We start from the raw sequence: 20,676 nt of genomic DNA, 5'->3' as shown, positions 1-20,676 counted from the left end.
AGAAAGGGCACTGTACATGAATGATTATTGTGTTCTGTTCAGAAAGTTTTCAATTCTTATGTACTATGTGTACAAGTTTCATTATTTTAAAAGTGAAACTTGTACACATAATGTACATATATTAGACATGAGGATAATCATTTGACACTTTTTTCTGTATGCAACTGTTGTTAGTCATGCAACAATAACAGTGCACATGCAATAAATAATTTAAATCAAACAATGGTGTTTAATATTCCTCTACTGCTATTTTATAAAAATAAAGCTTAGCCAATGTATTTCTTATAACAAATCAGATTAATATTAATACTGTTGCAGATTAGAAATTGAAGTTTGTTAAATTTTAGCTGTAAAATCATATTTTATGCTCCAGCAAAACAATCTCTATAAAGATCAGCTGGCTTGATCACAAAGGACTTTTATATATTGAATTGAACTTAAATGTTTCTTTAAAAGGTGATCCTGTTAAGACATTTGTAATTCAGGATGATCATTTTGTAGTCATATCAGCAAGAAGTAATGATAAAAGCTGTCACCAAAGCATTTCAAAATATTTAACATTCTGCATGAAGATGATTTGATTCATCAGTGCTTAAACTTAGATGTTTAGAATGATTATACATGAATTGGGAGTTATATTATTCTACCTACACATTTATACTTTGTATCTACAATTCTGTGGAAATTAAGGTGGTTAAAATCTTTATAAAGATCTCAATAATTTCCTGTAATTAGACCCATTTACACAAATGGGTCGCCTAATTACAAGAAAATTTATGGGATTGAATGCAGAACCATTTTATATATGTATTTATGCTGCAGTTACTTAGCAATTAAATAATAAGAGTTATAGCTGGTGGCATGCTTACTTAAAATTACTTTGAATATGGAATATAAGATGTACAAAGTAAAACATGATTTCAGTAAACTTTTTTTGTGTGTCATTTTAGTATTTAGTTACATGTTTATTCCTTCTGGTAGATAGGCTTATACGTTGGTTACTCATAACTATTATTTTTCAGGAAATAACGTATTCTAACATTGTAATTATAAAAACTTTAATTAATACTTTCTTATATTTTGTCAATGTTATATCACCATCATCAGGGATCACAAAAAACAATGATATGTGCATACAGGTACTAACACTGGGCAAATGAGGCTGAAGAAAGTTGAGCCTGGAGTCCTAAATGGCACCCCAAATTTGGGGAAGTCTGGGAAGCATTCATCCTGAGATCTTCAGCCCAATGGCCAAGACTACCCAATTTAGCTCACTAGGGAGTGCCGTTTAGGACTCTAGGCCTGACTTAGGTTGTCTTTCTTCAGCCTCATTTGTCCAGTGTTAGTGCCTGCATGCACACGTCATTTTTTCTGTGATCCCTGATGATGGCAATGTTAAATTGCCAAAATATAGGAAATGTATTATTATTATTATGCGACACCTTCAGCAAGTTCAAAGACTCATCGAGAGAGGGCACCTACTCTACAACTTTTCTCCAATATTCAATCCACCTACTACAACGAACTGCGACTACACCACCACCATCACTAGTATTTTCAAAGAAAATCATAAACATCCATGCCCATGGTGGGATTCGAACCTGCAGTCTTTTGGCTGGAGAGCAGATACACTAGCCACTCGGCCAACCAGGCTGGCAAAAAAAAAAAAAAAAAAAACACCTGCTACTTCTGTATGAGATTGGCTAACTCATCTTCAACTGAAGAAGTCCATGTAAAGATTCCTCTCATCATGACAAGAATCGAACTTACATCTTTTCCAAAATCTGATGCTGTTCTTTGAACTGTGCTATGGAGGGGTATTAATTCAAGTTTCTATAATTAATATTTTAGCATACATTGTTATTTCCTGAAAAATAATAGTTATTTTTATTCCTTTTAAATATAGATTGATCAGGTGTACTTAAAGGGCTAAGTTTAAATGAGAGCTCATTAAAATAAATATCAGTGTGCAAATTAGTTAATATAATCTTTCTTACAGGGGATCCTTGTAATGAAGTGGTTCACCAATCCATCCTATCATAATACAGTATGAGTAATAACATGGATAATAACTTACAGTTTTAAATCATTGCAAGAATAAACTGTTTAGTTTTCAATTACTACTTCTTTGGAGAACAATTATTTCCATCTAAAATTTTTCATAGCAAGAAGAGCAAAAAATGGATGATTACAATACCAAACATTGTATACAGACATTACTATATTAAAGTGTTGCAGCTCATTTATGGAATAATACATAGTTAGGACATAATAAACAATGACTGTTTAATAATAAATTTGATATTTCATCTCTGTTACAAATGTAATCAAGAGACAAAATTAAAAAACATGCCTTGAAGCAAATGTAAAAGGAATAAGGAACCCAAGTGACTGAGTTCTAGTATGCTAAATGGAGTGAGCAATTTAAAGAATTTCAAGTACTGCTTATTAATTTAAACAGTCAATATTTGGCTAAAAACAAAGATTTTGTACAAAGAAATATAGAAAATTACCTCGCTGTTATGTGATTTACATCATTATAACAATAAAGAGATAACATTTATTGTCTATAAATAAAGTTAAGTGAGATAGCTTTATTCTTATAATAAATATCTAAATTGATCTTAATTAAATGGACCTTTTCTGAGTTAAGCTAAACTTACATAGATTAAATAATTTGGAGTCCAATAATCAGGTGCAATCTTGTCTGTTATCCAGTTTTTAACCATTTTTGAGGGCTTAGAAGTAACTGATGATACAGTTTCTGAAACATACTGAACACCATCTAAAACGCGGCGTGCTGTATGCTGTGTATTTTGATTAGGAAGCAGCTCCTATAATATTGATACAATATAGCTTATATACTGAAATCTCTTTGATTTAGTCAAATTCATATCATTAGTAAGAAATTAATATCATTCATATAAGGTTAGTTAGAATAAATTTAAAAGTTGCATTAAAAATGCAGATAAACAAGATGCAAATCTATGTTAACAAACCATGTCTAAGATAAAGAATAATAGGATTTTTATGTAACTGTTATTCTACATTAAGTAAATATAAACTAATCAAAAAAGGGTAACACAATTCAGCTATCAATCAATAAATAATAATTCAGCATATGTAAAAACTGTAATACAAATAGTAGTAGATGACTATAAATAATGATACCTAACTTCTGAAGTCCAAACACAACATGAAGTGGTGTTAGTTTATCTTTGAAAAAAAAAAAGAAAAAAGTAACAGCAATTAATTCAGATTTACACAGTAATGGTCAGAAAATACTAATCCATCACTTCTTTTTCCATGGATGAATTTATTTTTCTCCAAGCAGTCAGGATAAGCAGGTTAATCAGCATTATACAAATGTAGCTTATAGAAATTGTTATATCAATCAATACATACCTTGTAAAGATGAAAAATTAAAACATAACTTGAATAAAATTATCTCAAAACAATAGATGATTCCATAAATCTAATATAATAATAATAATGACTAATCTATCCCAAATCATACTCAACAGTACTGATAACTTCAGATCTGTATGTTGACTCTTATCTGTTACCAGCAGATAGGAGCCACCATTCAACACACACTCGAGTGTTATTTATAACCTAAACAGAATATGTAACAAGTTTTTTCACTTGTTCAAAAGTAAATTATATGTGAAAATGAATTATGCTCATGTTTCAAAACAAAGTATGATAGTTATTATTATTTTATTTTTATAAAATAATTTACTTTGTTAGCAGCATCCAGTATTACTATATCAGATGGCTGTTTTTGGATTTATGGCTAAAGCAAATAAAGCTAGGAGGCCAGCATATTATGTCTGTAAATTGTGTGTTTTCATGGTTAATTTGCCTGAAGTGGTTTGATGAAAAATCTGAGTTTCCAGCAGAGGGGAATCCTGTCACCTTTGTACGAGATGTATTCTAAGTACTAAATAGGTTCAGGTTTGCTTCAGTAATCAGATGAGAATTGGCTTCATCAAGAATATAATTTCTAGCCAAGTATAATTTACTATACAGACCATAAAGAAACAATTTTTTAACATGCTCAAGACAGGCATAGCCAAACCATCCTGTCTTGTACTTGCCCATTAGATGTAAAACAAGAAACTGCCCTATACTTCCTGTTTGCAAGAATGGCAAACAATGAGAATGAGGCATAAGCAAGGTAATAGGCATCATTTGTTCTTCAGGAGACTTTTGAGCAGGTCCTGTGTATCACTCTGCATAACCAAGCTATCTCCCTCATTACAGCCAATTCTTCATTCTTTACATCCATCATGCTAGTATTCTTTCAATCAATACTTTTGTTCTCTCTCTCTCTCACACACACACACAATCGTGTGACTTTTAATCCCTATTTCAATCCTATCTGCTGTTATGCTGCTACAGACATTTTCACACATATTCTATGTCCATTGCTTCAATATCAAGACCTAACCTGCATTTTTGACCCTTGCTTTCATAGTATTTCCAGCACATTTTCCCACCACTTTCAAGCTAAATTCCATTTGCTTTGGTAATGGGTACATCTCGCAGACAATGCACTGCACAAAGTCCCTTTGGTTGAATTCTTTAAACAATGATACCTTGGATGTCACTGTTCTGCTTTTCATCAGTGCCATTTGCTACACTGAACAACTTACTTATCATGCAAGAAAGACTATATTAACTATACAGTGATACCTCGGCTAATGAAGATAATTCGTTCCAGAATCACATTCGTTAGCTGAAACATGATTTCCTGTAGGTTTCTACAGAAAATCGTTTAATTCATTCTGGATGCTGCCTACTATTTAAAGATAAGTTTTATAAAATAGTAAAAAGCACACTATAAAAGGGCAAAAACTCACCAAAGGATGAGATGAACAGCTACCCAATTCGATGAAGGAGAATGGAAAGTAGAATGAAAAACTGACGATCTTTACACTATTATATACACTTTATTAAACTGAAAATATGTACACGTTTTTACTATTCTTCTTCCAAATTTTCAAAGTTTATTCAAGGTAAGTCTCCTCTTCTTCAGTAGCTGGCCTCTGTCTCTTTGCTAAAGGAGAAGTCAAAAATCTGTCCAAAGTTGATTGAACTTCTCTTTTTTTCAGAAAGTGATTCAGACACCTGTCTTCAACCAAGGCACAAGGTCTGTTCATTTCAGCTTTGTTGGGATGCCACTTTGTAGCCAAAGACAAACTCTTCCCAGTAGTGCAGCATTTTTTTAATGTCACCTGTTGGCATTCTTCCCTTTTTATTGCTGTCCTCCTCCTCTGATGAGCACTCTTTATCTTCCTTGTCTTTTTCCTGATTCAGTTGCTTTTCAACTCTTCAAGATCTTTCTGTTGTCAGATCTTTTGAGTGTTCTTCAACTAATTCTTCTACATCTTCTTCATTTACCTCCAAATGTAATGCTTTTCCCAAGGAGACTATCTCATCTACAATGTCAGCATTTTCAGCAGCAAGTTCGCCAGGCGTCTCACTTCTCGCTGTCTTGAACGTAAACAACACACTTGGGTTGGTGGGTCTCCCCTATGTGATGTGGTCTGCTCATTTCTTTGTCTCACACACACACATATACAGATGGAAAAGATAAGCTCCTGAAATGGCCCGACCGTTCAGGTTTGCTGCTTTATGTTAGCGCGTGCATCCATTAAAACATTCGTTAAAAAACTTTTTTTTCACTGTTTTCCGAAAAAACAGCAAAAAAAATCTTCGTTAGCAGGGTCACTTGTTAGACGAGGTATCACTATATTTAAAATAAAACTTTTAACTTAAATCTAATTAACACCATAATACAATCTAATTCTAACACAATTTTAAACTAATATCACTGTCTTTTCTAAACTAAACAACTTAACTTTTGGAGCTCTCCAAATACAGGCATACCACCATAAGCCACTGGATGGTAATATGATACATTCTATTTTACAACTCCAACTTCATGCTTGAATATTTATTTACGCTTTTGCATTCAAGCACTTTATACTCATGTAATGAAAATAAAAGGCAAGATATATCATACATTTGTAGAGATCTTAAATGTAATACAAATGGCAGATTAATTTTACTGTCAGCAGTGAAACATCAGCCTTGATAACTTGGAGTTCTAAAGTTTTCAAAAAAATTCTAAATTTTGTCTCTAGAACAGGGTTCCTGCATAATCCAACCATTAGCAAACCTACACTACTAATGTACTATAGGTTTGTAACCTTTTGTGGATGGGATTCATATAGAATACAAAATAAAACATTGACAGAATATAATATTCTATGAATATTTAAAGAAGATAATTTCTATTATATGTATAGGATATACAGGGTGTTTCAAAAAGAATGACCCGATTTTAAATAATTATCGGTACTATCAACATAAGAAGCCTGAATGGCAAAGAAATGGAGCTAGCTTAGGAATTAGATAAGTACCAGATCGACATAATAGGGGTGACTGAAACCAATAAATACAAAATGTTATATTCAGAAAATGACAAACAAAGAAAAGGAGTAGCCATAGTATTCAACATAAAATACGAGGCTAATCTTCTTGAATGGCAGTCTGTCTCAAGTAATGTGGGCAAATATGAGAATGGGGAACTGGACAATGAGACGTATTTGTGCCTATGGTCCCACAGAAGGTTCTACTAAGGTAGAAGTGGAGGAATTTTTTGAGGCTTTAGAAAAAGCAACTGATACAATGAAAAAGGAAAAGTTGGTCCTTGTTGGTGATCTGAATAGCAGAGTAGGAAATGATTGTGAGACATACAAAAATATTTTGGGAAAATTTGGAAAAAAGAGCAAAGCTAATAATAATGGCAAATACCTGTTGGATTTCTGCTCAGGACATGGACTGGTTATTACTAACACCATGTTCCAACATAAAAATGTGCACAAATTCATGTGGAGAGAAGAGGCTAGGAATAAGAAAAGTCTCATTGACTATGTTATTGTTGATAGTGATGTTTTCTCCCTGGTGCAGGACACCAGAGTGTACAGAGGATTTGAAATTGGAAGCGATCACTATTTAGTCTTGAGCAGGATAAAATTGAATTTCATATTGAAAAGAATAACATGTAAGAAAGTCTTAAAGCGAATAAAAGTTGAGCAGCTCTCAGATGTGAACTGTAGACTAAAATACACAAAGATTATTGAAGAAAAAATGAAAGAGTTTGAGAACAGGAATCAAACCTTGGAGATTCAGTGGCAAACTCTGAAGAAAGCATTGATTGATTCTGCCAGAGAGGCATGTGGTGAGGTTGTCTGCAAGGATAAAAAAAATCCGAACTCCCTGGTGGACACAGGAAGTTAAAGAGGCAGTGAAGGATAAGAAGAAAGCATATCAAAAGTTCCTGTCAAATAAGTCAGCTTGTGCTCTTAGAGAATATAGAGACAAATGCAAGAATGCTAAACACTGTGTAAAACTAGCTAAACAAAAGTCATGGGAGGATTTTGGCAAGAATATAGAAAATAAATACCAAGAAGGTGGCGAAATATTTTGGAGGTTGTTGAAAAAGCTTAGGAATGGAGGAAAGAGTGCTGTAAAAGGAGTTAGAGATGATAAAGGTGAAAACGGGAGAAAAAGATATCCTTGAAGTATGGAGTAAGTACTTTGAAAAACTGCTAAATGAAAGAAGCAGTGATGACAACACAGTAGTAAAAAACACTGACCAGGTATGCAGTCAGGAATACATATCCATACTTGAAGTAGAAAAAGCCATCCAAGGCTTGAAATGTGGAAAGGCAGCAGGAGTAGATGATATTCGACCAGAAATGCTGAAGTATGGTGGTATAAGAGTCTTACAGTGGCTGCACTGCATAGTTCAGAAAGCCTGGTCAGAGGGACGAATTCCCGATGATTGGAGTAGAGCTCTCACAGTACCCATATATAAAAAGGGAAATAAAACTGAATGCGAGAATTACAGAGGTATTTCCCTACTGAGTGTTCCTGGCAAAATTTATCTAAGTATACTTGAGAAACAGTTGAGAAGAATTGTGGAAGAAAAGCTTGGTGAAGAACAAGGTGGATTCAGGCCAAATAGAGGCTGTCAGGATCAGATCTTCACTTTATGACAAATAGTCGAGAAAGCATGGGAATATAACAGAGATCTGTATTTAAGTTTTATCGATTTGGAAAAGGCATATGACAAGGTGCCAAGAGAGAGAAAGCATGGGAATATAACAGAGATCTGTATTTAAGTTTTATCGATTTGGAAAAGGCATATGACAAGGTGCCAAGAGAGAAGCTATTCAATACGCTACAGTTATATGGTGTCAATGGGACATTATATCAAGCAATACTTAGTCTTTATTTGAGTTGTAAGTCAGCAGTTAGAATTGAAGGAAGAACAGGAAGATGGTTTAATGTTAAATCTGGTGTGAGATAAGGATGTACATTATCCCCTCTGTTATTCATTATCTATATGGATCACATTGAAGGAAAGTGGTATTAAACATGATATCAAAATTGGAGATGTTAATGTCAGCGCTTTGCTTTATGCAGATGATGTTATACTACTAAATAAATCAGCTACAAATCTGCAAGATTCTCTGACTAAATTGAATAGCTGTTGTAATAGATATGGTATGAAGGTCAGCAATAAAAAGACAAAGACAATGAAAATAGGCAGAATCATTGAAAATGTCAACTGTGTTGTGAATAGAGAACCTGTGGAACAAGTGAAACATTTCAGCTACTTAGGCACGAATTTTACTGAAGATGGTAAATTAAATATAGAAATAGACAACAGAATCAGCAAAGCTGGTATTGTAGGAAGTCAACTGAATAAATTCATATGGAATAAGAGAGAAATTAGTCGGAACACTAAATTAGCTGCATACAAGACAGTGTTCAAACCAGTTTTAACTTATGGATCTGAGAGCTGGGTCAGAAGTAAAACACTTGACCAAAGACTAGAGACCGCAGATATGAGAGTTCTGAGAAAGATTAGGGGTATAAACAGATGGCATCAATGGCAATATCATATTAAAAACGAGGATATTAGGAAAGAACTTGACACTGTCAGCATCCAGAAATGCGTTAGCAGAGCTAATCTCAGGTGGTATGGTCACCTAAACAGAATGGGAGAGGAAAGATTAGCAAAACAAGTGTTCTCTGCCAGGTTGACAGGAAAACGAAAACCCAGAGGAAGACCAAGATATAGGTGGATTGATACGGTACAATGTGCCTTAGACGATAGAAATATAAGATCTGATAATGTTGGAATCTTGACAAGTAACAGACTGATTTGGAGGAAAATTGTAGATAGGAAGTTAGTAATGATGTAATTTTTTTCATGTAGTACTATCATATCCTGTACACCCTTTGAGGGTACATGGCAGGAATTTGATGATGATGATGATAATGAAAATGCGGTTCAATTACAAAATAAATTAACCTAACCAAGTATGAAGTAAGGCCTAAAGTTTCACTCACCACAATTACAAATGCTCAATGTCGCATTCATTTGTAGTTCGTGGTTGCAGAGATATACAATTTTCAAATTGATACATTCTTTTTGAAACACCCTGTATTATAAATTATAGTAATAAATTCAGTAATAGTTTTTCTTATTCTTCAAATGTATTTACACTGCTATGGTCAACTCTCACTTAGTGAACTTGGGACATAGGAGATAGTGAATTGCCTTTAGAATAATGCCTATGAGATTAGCTGTGACTTTTGAGCATTAAACTATAGTGATTTTGTTATAATGATATTTGCTACAGTGACAGCTGAACTATATTTCAAACTTTGAAGTTTCCAAAAAATTATTTACAAAAAAGGAAGGGATTTATGCATGCAAACTAAATGAAATATTAATATTTAAATTTTTTATTATAATTATGATAATTAACAGGTTTTATTCGATAAACAATCAGTCGTATTATAAAAGTCCAAACACATGAGTTAACATTCTGTTAAGAACCAATACATGAAATTAGCAAGTAGCTATTACGTGAATTAGTTCATCCATTAACATAACTCATTTACATCAATGCATATATTCTGATTAGGAAACATCAGTGCATGTGAAAACCAATTTGAAAAACTGTGTATTAACTATAATTCATGCAAAAATGATTTAACTAAAAATTCTATTTGAAAATAAATATTTTCTAATACCATTCTGAAATTAGGACTGCAGGTATACATGCAAATTCTCAATACTGAAAGCAACAACATTGAAAATACAGGCAAGAAAGAAAATTATCTTAGAGACAATGATACATAGTTTGCAAGGTAAGATCATGCATTGTCTGTAAGATAAGTCCACCTGGAAGCATGTAATGAAGTTGTCTCATAAGAAGAGAAAAATTAGAACTTCATTGTGTAACTCATGATTTAAAGAGGCAGACCTGGAAAACAAGAAATCATAATGAAAGTTCTTGGCAAATAAACCAGTATGTTTCCTTACAGAATACAGAAAATGATGTAAGAAAACTAAGTTATGTATAAAAGCAGCTAAAAGTCCCTGCAAGAATACAGAATATACACAGTGGGCATCAAAACATTCTGGAGACAACTAAAAAAAAAAAACAAGATTAGAGGAAAGCACACAGCATACCAGAAAAGGAGATAATCATCAAATTCCTTATGTTTCTTCAAGGGAACATGTACAGGATACTATGCTAGAACAATACGGTTTAAATTTACATTATTGCTAGTTTCTCTATCAACAATTTTATTCAAATCTGCTATAAATTCCACATTAAGTTTGTTGACTAATTATTTCATTAAGTTTAAACCTCTACTAGTTTCATGTACATTTCATCAAAAGAGTGAGGGGGGGGAAAGAGCTGAGAAACAAGCATAAGAGCAACACAGAATATTTGAAAAAGACCAACAGTTGTGAGTACATGTGATTTATGTTGTATTATAATGGCAATGAGCCATCATACATGAGACGAGAAGAGTGTCTGAGATTTGCATGTGCCTCGTTTCTGATGAAAAGATGAACCAAACCTGATGCAGGATCACATTTTGTTTCTTGTTATACTGATGTTTTTTTTTTTTTTAACATTTATGATGAGTTATTCAGCTGTAAGTAGCCAATAGAATAAATTTATATGGAATAAGAGAGAAATTAGCCAAAACATCAAACTAGCAATATACAAGAGAGTGTCCAAAACAATTTTAATTATGGATTGGGGAGTTGGGTTAGAAATAAACTACTTAATCAAAGACCACAGATATGAGGGTTCTGAGAAAAATTGGAAGAAAAATCGAACTGGAAGTCGGTAAGATGCAGCACTACACCTTAATTGTCATTGCTAACTGAATTCATTGCAGATAACAATAGGATGGAGAACAACTTTTTAGTTGCCTTCATAGTGCAATTGGAAGAACAGCAGAACATTGCACCCTTCAATTGGAAAAGACCTGGGTTTGATTCTTGTCGTTACGATGGGAAGCCTTATCAGGGTTTTTCAATTGAAGGTGAGTTAGCTGATCTCATACAGAGGTAGCAGGGTTTTTTCTCCTGGAAACTTGCATTTTTCATCCCATGCACAGACAAATTGGCGTTCGGAACACATGCAATTTACGGACAAAAACTACTGCTCTTGGCAATGACGGGTGGTAGATGGCGTTGATGATAGTAGTATGGTAGTAGGAGAATTAAATAGTAGTGGAGAAGGCGAGATGTATTTAGCGAAGTAGAGTCCTCTCACGATGTCTCTTGACACTCCATGGAGGTGTCAAGTAATAATAATAATAATTAGGAGAGTGAACCAATGGCAGAATCATATTAAAAATGAAGATATTAGAAAGGAACTTGACATTGTTAGCATTCAAAAATGTGTGAGCAAAGCTAATTAAGGTGATATGGACACTTAAATAGAATCGGTGAGGTTAGGTTTGTTGCCAGGATGGTAAGAAAGAGACCCAGAGGAAGACCAAGATCTAGGTGGAATGATTCAGTCAAAAATGCCTTAGAAGCATGAAATGTAGATATGACAATACTGGAGTGCTGACAAGTAATAGACTAATTTGGAGGAAACCTGTGGATAAGAGATTAATAATAATGAAAATTTAATCATGTAGTGCTGTCATACTAGCCTGAACACTCCTTGAGGGTACATATCAGGAAATAGACAATGATGATTCTTTGAATGCTCTGATAAAGTTTTACAAAAATAACTACATTGTGGCCAATGTAGTTATTTTTGTAAAACATGACAAAAGATCAAATATATAGTATGTGATACTTAATCACATACTATATCTGTTGTATTATACTGCTGATCCTGATTTATATTTTCTTTTCTCCATGTTCTCGATATATTCTGATGTACATATATTTCTAACTGGCATAGTCACACAGCAAATTCCATATGAACAAGTGATCTTCAAAGGAGACTCGACATCTTGTTTGCAGGGAGAAAACAATTTTTGTTGCTGATGAGATATCTTTGATGTCTTGTCCATAACATATCATATGTAAGGGAATGATGCTGCTCCTTTCCATTCTTGCTTTTCTGTTGATCTGTTTATTTAGAGAGCTCCTTTAGAATGTTCTTAACTTTTTTTTTATTTTTATTATAACAATTTTTGGAAGGTCTTCAAGTTTTTGGTTTCTCTTCCCCGTACCACTGTTAATATTATATGCTATGTCTCAAAGAGTTCTTATAATAGCAGTGTTTTTTGTTACAGATGGATGGTGATAGAACTTTGCATGGAGGTCTCTTCCTATGTGTAGGTTTTCTATAAACAGAATAGCTAATTTTATATTAATGACTAAACAAACACATGTAATAACCACAGTAATAAGTTTCAATAAGTAAATATTTCATCCTAAGTATCTTAAGACATCGTCAGTACAGTTAATTCAAACAATACTAGGAATAACATACAGTTTAGGTGCATGATTACAATCCTAATATGCATGCAGTAACGTGTTGTAGAATTAAATTAAAATATATTTGGAGGGAAAAAAAAAAGATTATATTAAAATAAGATAACATATATAAAAATGATTTTACACAATTTTATATGACAATTTCGCATACTTTAGGAATAGCAAGAACGTCATTATGGTTTAGATTTGGTCTGTGAAGTAAGGCTTCAGCACTTTTTTTTATATAAACGTTCATGTTTATATAAAGATCTATGTAGAAGTGTGGTCTTTTTCCAGTGGATCCTATGGTTTGGGTTTTCAACTCCGTGTTGTGCGAGGCCAGATTTCTGCGGTTTGATAAGACGGATATGGTCTTGATGTTCCAAAATGCGTTTATGAAGAGATCTACCTGTCTGTCCATAGTAAGACAATTTACAGGAGCATGGAACCTCGTACATGCCAGGTAGCATCAGAGGTAGAGTTTGTCTTTAGGAGAAGGTAACAACTTATAGATCTGGTTGATTGGTTTGTAGGTAGTAGCAAGTTTCTATTTCTTCATAATTTTTGAAAGACGTTCGGAGATGTCTTTGACATAAGGTATGGGAATCCTTAAAACATAATAAAAACATAATCATCACCAGAGCCGACATGGGAAATACCACTGTTGTTCTAGATACCAATTCATATGCCCGAAAAACGAATTTACTACTCTGAGATCGAAATACTTACGGCAAACTTGATTATGATCCTACAAAAAGACAGCTCAAGAAGCTGAATAAGTTACTTGATGAAACTACTTCCTTAGATGAAGAAACAATAAAAAAAACTCGGGGCATACCATGCTAGGCCTCCTAGAATATACGGTTTACCTAAGCTTCACAAGAATAACGTTCCACTCAGACCTGTCATGGATTCTATTAGCAGCGCGACAAACCAATCAACCAGTTCTATAAGTTGTTATCTTCTCCTAAAGACAAACTCTCACCTCTGATGCTACCTGGCATGTACGAGGTTCCATGCTCCTGTAAATTGTCTTACTATCGACAAACAGGTAGATCTTTTCATAAACGCATTTCAGAACATCAAGACCATATCCGTCTTATCAAACTGCAGAAATCTGGTCTCGCACAACACGGAGTTGAAAACCCAAACCACAGGATCCATTGGAAAAAAGACCAAACTTCTACATAGATCTTTATATAAACATGAACGTTTATATAAAGAAAGTGCTGAAGCCCTACTTCACAGACCAAATCTCAACTATAACGGCATTCTTGCTATTCCTAAAGTATGGGAAATTGTCATACAAAATTGTGTAAAATAAGTTTTTTATATATGTTATCTTATGATCTTTTTTCCCCTCCTCCAGATATATTTTAATTTAATTCTATAGCACGCTACTGCATGCATATTGGGGTTCCATTGTAATCATGCACCCTAACTGTATGTTATTCCTAGTACAGGTAATCCTCGTATAATGCAGTACTTACACAATGCGGTTTCGATATAACGCGGTCTACAAATTGTGGTATCCCTTGTTCAACGCGGTCTACAATTTCTAGTAACCCTTTATTTTTTTTATTTTATTTTTTCATATTTTTCACCGCGAGACTTAAACATCAAATTTTATCTTCGTCAAATCTGTGTCTGCCCGTATCGCGCAAGTAGTTAGAAGTATCAAATTTAGTTTTATTGTATCACTGAATAAGGTACTGTACAGAGGGCTTTTTGCAGTCTTCGTCATTCTCAACAAATAGTGCAATTAGAGACAGATGGAATAAAAATGGTGCTAACTAATAAATCACATGTCCCCTCTCACAGAAACTATGCTGTATAGACTTAAGCAAAACCATGTTGCACCGAAACACAGCATCTAACTAAAAACTAGTGTCGAATTTTTCAATTATGAAATAAGTGATTTTTTATTGCATTTGAAATTCTCAATGTCATTATGACAGATCACAAAGGCTAACTTAAAATAAAAGACTACCAAAAATTGAAACATGCCATATAATGAAAGTGTGAGTTTGCCTGCCACCTCAAACACAAACAAGAAGCCATAAAATTCAACCAAGGGTTGAAACGCTTGTGTGAGTTGAGCCAGTCAGTAATAAGAAGTTCCATCGGAATGATAAATGACACCCTGTTGTGAATGTGTTAAAACTAATAGTGAATGTTGTTATGACAGTTTCAGATGTTATGGAATTCAATTGAAGAGAATCAGCATTTCAACTCACCACTTGTCGGTTGCTTCTGTCTTTGGGTCACGCGATCTTTTGTTAATACCGCACCAATCATATGCATGTCTTTATAGCTGCTGTCTTGTGTAAAACAAAATTCAGCTTGTGTGTATTGTAACAATTTAAAAAAAACTTGAATAATTTATAAACGTATAAAAGGATATCACCTGTAAATCATTGACGTGCCAGCAAAATTCTCAGACGTGCCACCTCTGGCACGAGTGCCACAGGTTCGCCATCTAGGGTTTATTGTATAAAGTGTTTATTGTTGAAAATTGTCTTCGTTTTCTGCCAGGAAAGCACATTTAAAATCATAAGTGTGTTATTCTCAAGCAGAGTAGTTTATTTTCTGGTGAGTTTTTTTTTAATGTGAAAGTTTATTTTCATTATAATGGCCACTAAAGCTGAAACAAAAGGGAAAAAACAAACATTGAAGAGGAAATTCATTTCTCTCGAAGAAAAAATTAAAATCTTGGATGGGTTGAAAATTGGAGAAAAACCAGGAGTTGTTGCAAGGATTCTGAATTTAAATGAATCAACAATTCGAACAATCAAACAAAATGAACATAAAATTTGAGAAAGTGTTTATTGCTGGGTCAATGGTAAGTGCAAGGCGCGTTGCTCGTGTTCGCAATATTCTAACAGAAAAAATGGAGAAATCTCTAATGATTTGGATAGAAGATTGCACTCAAAAGAAAATTCCTTTGGCTGGACACCTTATTAAGCAAAAAGCTCTCAAAGGTTTATAAACATTTAAAAGAACTTGATCAAGATTCTTCAGAAGAAATCTCTCAGCATGGATTTTCTGCTAGTAAGGGTTGGTTCGAAAACTTTAAAAAGCGGTTTTCTTTGTATAATCTTAAAATCCAGGTAGCATCAGCAGATGTTGAAGCTGCCCGGAAATACCCAGCAGAACTTTTAAAAATCATTAAAGAAGGTGGTTACAGTGCAGACCAGGTGTTCAATGCGGATGAATCTGGGTTAAATTGGAAAAAAATGCCAAAACGCACCTATATTTCGAAAAATGAAAGATCAGCTCCTGGATTCAAATTTTCCAAAGATAGAATTACTCTACTGTTTTGTAGTAATGCATCAGGTGATTACATGACAAAACCAATGTTTATTAACCGATATGCAAATCCTCATGCGATGAAAGGGCTCGACAAGTCCATCCTACCTGTTTATTGGCGGGCCAACAAAAAGGAATGGGTTACAGCTAGCATGTTTGAAAATTGGTTTTTCAAGTGTTCTGTACCCGATGTAGAAAGTTACACAAAGAAAAAGAATATGGACTTCAAACTTCTACTAATTTTAGATAACGCACTACCCCACTCAACAAATTGAAGCCATCCGAACATTAAAATAACTTTTTTGCTGCCTAATACTACTTCACTTATTCAACCACTCAACCAAGGAATAATATCAACATTTAAGTCATATTATATTCGGCGAACATTTCAATAATTTTGGAAAAAATGGAATCTAATCCAAACATGACACTGCCTCAAGCGTGGAAAGAGTTTTCAATATTGAATTGTATAAAAATTATTTCTCTGTCCATTAAGGAATTACAACCCTCTATACTGAATGCTTGCTGGGAAAAAATATGGCCTGAAGCCATAATGGAACAAAATTTCGTACCTCCAGTGGATGCCGAGCTAATATTAGCTCGGCATCCACTGGAGGTACGAAAACATTTTTGGTGGAGAGGGCTTTTGCGATATGGTTGAAAACGAAATTAGTGAATTAACTGATGGAGAAACAGATTTAAATGAGGAGGAACTGGTAATTAATAGATGGCGTCGAACCAAATGGCGGGGAAAGTTCTGCCGAAGATTCTGATCGTGATGAATCCGTTAAAGAATTCAGTTTAAAGAAATTAGCAGAAGGATTGGACTTCGCAAGAAAGTTAGGAAGTTATTTTACGGATAATGATCCCTCAATGGAGCGTTCGGGAAAATTCATGAGACAATTGGATATTTGTTTAGCACCATATTATGAACTTAATAAAAAATTGCAACATAGTAGAAAGCAAAGTCTTATTACTGACTTCTTGATGACTAAACCAGCCGAAGTATGCAATGAGAATTATATAAATGATGTCCAAGAGATTTCAAGTGGTGACGACCTCCGGCCACTTAAAGAACATCTACGAAATGTTATTTCTGAAGACAGTGATGACGATTAAAATATGCGCTTTATTTTATTGTCTAAAACATTTATGCATTATGTGCAATGAAATTTATATACAATTTGGAAGTTTAAAAATTTTATACTATGTATATGTCATAGTTTAAGTTTTCTTAACTTACATGAATTAAATAAAAAAACGATTTCGGAACCTAACCCTACTTTTTCTGTGTGATCTATGTCTCATATAATGCGATTTATATAACACGGCATTTCGCGGAACCTAACATCCGCGTTATACGAGGGTTACCTGTATTGTTTGAATTAACTGTACTGACAATGTCCTAAGATATATAGGATGAAATATTTACTTATAAAAACTTATTGCTGTGGTTATTACGTGTGTCTGTTTAGTCATGAATTCTCTACAAGTTTCATTGTACAATAATTTTATATTATTCTGTGATCTCCAGGAGAGTATTTTTTTTTTTTAAAAAAAAATTGGTTTCGCTTAAAAGAGAGTGTGAGGAATCGTTTTAGGGAGAGGGTGTTAGAGAGGATTTCAGATGGACTAAAAAGTGTGCAAGATTGGTGGAAACATAATTCAAAAGTAATCCTGAGCTGTGCAATCGAGGTGCTTGGTGAAACATCTGGAAAGATTAGAGAGCAGAAGGAGGGTTGGTGGTGGAATAATGATGTACAAGTGGCAGTGACAGCTAAGAGGAAGGCAAAGCAGAAGTGGGATGAGTCAAGAGTGGAAGAGGACAGAGAGGTGTACAGAGAGAGAAAGCAAGAAGCCAAGAGAGTTGTGGCACAGGTGAAGGCCATGGCATATCAAGATCTGTATGATCAATTAGAAACAAAGGAAGGACAGAGGAAAAATTTACCAACTAGCAAAATGTAGAAATAAAGCAGCAAAGGACATCTTACATGTGAGGCAGATCAAAGATGCTGAAGGAAGAGTATTATGGAGGGATGTGGACATAAGAAACAGATGGAAAATATACTTTGAGGGACTTTTGAATGAGGAAAATGCAAGGACTCACAGAGGAGATGGGCAGCTTTCTGAGGGGATGGTGCAGAACATCAGTAGAATGGAAGTGACGGAGGCCATGAAGAGGATGAGGAATGGAAAATCGGTGGGCCCGACAGAATTCCAGTGGAGGCATGGAAGGCACTGGGGGAAGAGGGAATTGACCTGCTGTGGGACCTGTTCATGAAAGTTTGCAAACAGAAAAAATATACCTGAGGAATGGAGGGAGAGTACTCTTGTTCCCATCTACAAGGGTAAAGGGGATGCACAAGACTGTAAAAATTACAGAGGAATAAAGTTGATGTACCACACAATGAAAATCCTAGACAACAGATGCTATCTTTGGGTTACGACAGATGATGGAAAAATATCGAGAGAAACAAAGGGAGCTACATCTGGTATTTATTGATCTGAAGAAAGCATACGATAGAGTGCCAAGGCAAGAAGTCTGGAAGTGTCTGAGGGAGAAGAAGGTGCCGGAGAAATATGTCAGGTTGGTGCGGGAAATGTACAGAAATGTGAAGACAAGTGTTCGGACCTGATGGTACAACATGACAAAATTTCATGCCGGCTGGGGCGTCGCCCGGTTAAACAAGGCCCCCGTTGTTTTCGCCAGGGAACCAGGGCGAACAGCGAAAAGTCAGCTACTGGAACAAATCTGAAAACAAACCCCAATTCAACATCACCAGAGTTAAAGATCGGTACTATCAACGTAAGAAGCCTGAATGGCAAAGAAATGGAGCTAGCTGAGGAATTAGATAAGTACCAGATCGACATAATAGGGGTGACTGAAACAAAAAAGACCAAAACTGGTGAGATCTTTCTGAGCAATAAATACAAAATGTTATATTCAGGCAATGACAATCAAGGAAAAGAAGGAGTAGCCATAGTATTCAACACAAAATACGAGGCTAATCTTCTTGAATGGCAGTCAGTCTCAAGTAGAGTAATGTGGGCAAATATGAGAATTGGGAACTGGACAATGAGACTTATTTGTGCCTATGGTCCCACAGAAGGTTCTACTAAGGTAGAAGTGGAGGAATTTTTTGAGGCTTTAGAAAAAGCAACTGACACAATGAAAAAGGAAAAGTTGGTCCTTGTTGGGGATCTAAATAGTAGAGTAGGAAATGATTGTGAGACATACAAAAATATTTTGGGAAAATTTGGAGAAAAGAGCAAAGCTAATAATAATGGCAAATATCTGTTGGATTTCTGCTCGGGACATGGACTGGTTATTACTAACACCATGTTCCAACATAAAAATGTGCACAAATTCACATGGAGAGAAGAGGCTAGGAATAAGAAAAGTCTCATTGACTATGTTATTGTTGATAGTGATGTTTTCTCCCTGGTGCAGGACACCAGAGTGTACAGAGGATTTGAAATTGGAAGTGATCACTATTTAGTCTTGAGCAGGATAAAATTGAATTTCATATTGAAAAGAATAACATGTAAGAAAGTTTTAAAGCGAATAAAAGTTGAGCAGCTCTCAGATGTGAACTGTAGACTAAAATACAGAAATATTATTGAAAAGAAAATGAAAGAGTTTGAGAACAGGAATCAAACCTTGGAGATTCAGTGGCAAACTCTGAAGGAAACATTGATTGATTCTGCCAGAGAGGCATGTGGTGAGGTTGTGTGCAAGGATAAAAAAAATCAGAACTCCCTGGTGGACACAGGAAGTTAAAGAGGCAGTGAAGGAAAAGAAGAAAGCATATCAAAAGTTCCTGGCAAATAAGTCAGCTTTTACTCTTACAGAATACAGAGACAAATGTAAGAAAGCTAAACAGTGTGTAAAACTAGCTAAACAAAAGTCATGGGAGGACTTTGGCAAGAATATAGAAAATAAATATCAAGAAGGTGGCAAAATATTCTGGAGGTTGTTGAAGAAGCTTAGGAATGGAGGAAAGAGTGCTGTAAAAGGAATTAGAGATGATAAAGGTGAAATGAAAACAGGAGAAAAAGATATCCTTGAAGTATGGAGTAATTACTTTGAAAAACTGCTAAATGAAACAAGCAGTGATGACAGCACAGTGATAAAAAACACTGACCAGGCATGCAGTCAGGAATACATATCCATACTTGAAGTAGAAAAAGCCATCAAAGGCTTGAAATGTGGAAAGGCAGCAGGAGTAGATGATATTCGACCAGAAATGCTGAAGTATGGTGGTATAAGAGTCTTACAGTGGCTGCACTGCATAGTTCAGAAAGCCTGGACAGAGGGACGAATTCCCGATGATTGGAGTAGAGCTCTCATAGTACCCATATATAAAAAGGGAAATAAAACTGAATGTGAGAATTACAGAGGTATTTCCTTACTGAGTGTTCCTGGCAAGATCTATGCAAGTATACTTGAGAAACGGTTGAGAAGAATTGTGGAAGAAAAGCTTGGTGAAGAACAAGCTGGATTCAGGCCAAATAGAGGCTGTCAGGAT

General features: G+C 34.7%; 1 protein-coding gene across 4 annotated transcripts in view; it reads right to left on the bottom strand.

Annotated features, from left to right (window-relative positions):
• Positions 1-20,676, bottom strand: part of LOC150097705 (zinc finger FYVE domain-containing protein 1-like) — a 184,496-nt gene that overhangs the window by 46,167 nt on the left and 117,653 nt on the right. For 3 of the 4 annotated variants that reach the window (XM_090407405.1, XM_090407408.1, XM_090407406.1), the window contains exon 10: positions 2,664-2,834. The exons of the other annotated variant lie outside the window; for it this stretch is intronic. In XM_090407405.1, the coding sequence (XP_090263531.1) occupies positions 2,664-2,834 (171 nt within the window). The remainder of the gene's footprint in view (positions 1-2,663; positions 2,835-20,676) is intronic. 4 annotated transcript variants of the gene reach the window in all.

This window comes from Typopeltis vanoorti, chromosome 17 (assembly GCF_054136105.1).
Source record: "Typopeltis vanoorti isolate ZY-2024b chromosome 17, IOZ_Tvanoo_1.0, whole genome shotgun sequence".
Taxonomy (NCBI): Eukaryota; Metazoa; Arthropoda; class Arachnida; order Uropygi; family Thelyphonidae; genus Typopeltis; species Typopeltis vanoorti.
The sequence above is the reverse complement of the archived record's forward strand: the minus strand, read 5'-3'. Positions and strand labels throughout refer to the sequence as shown.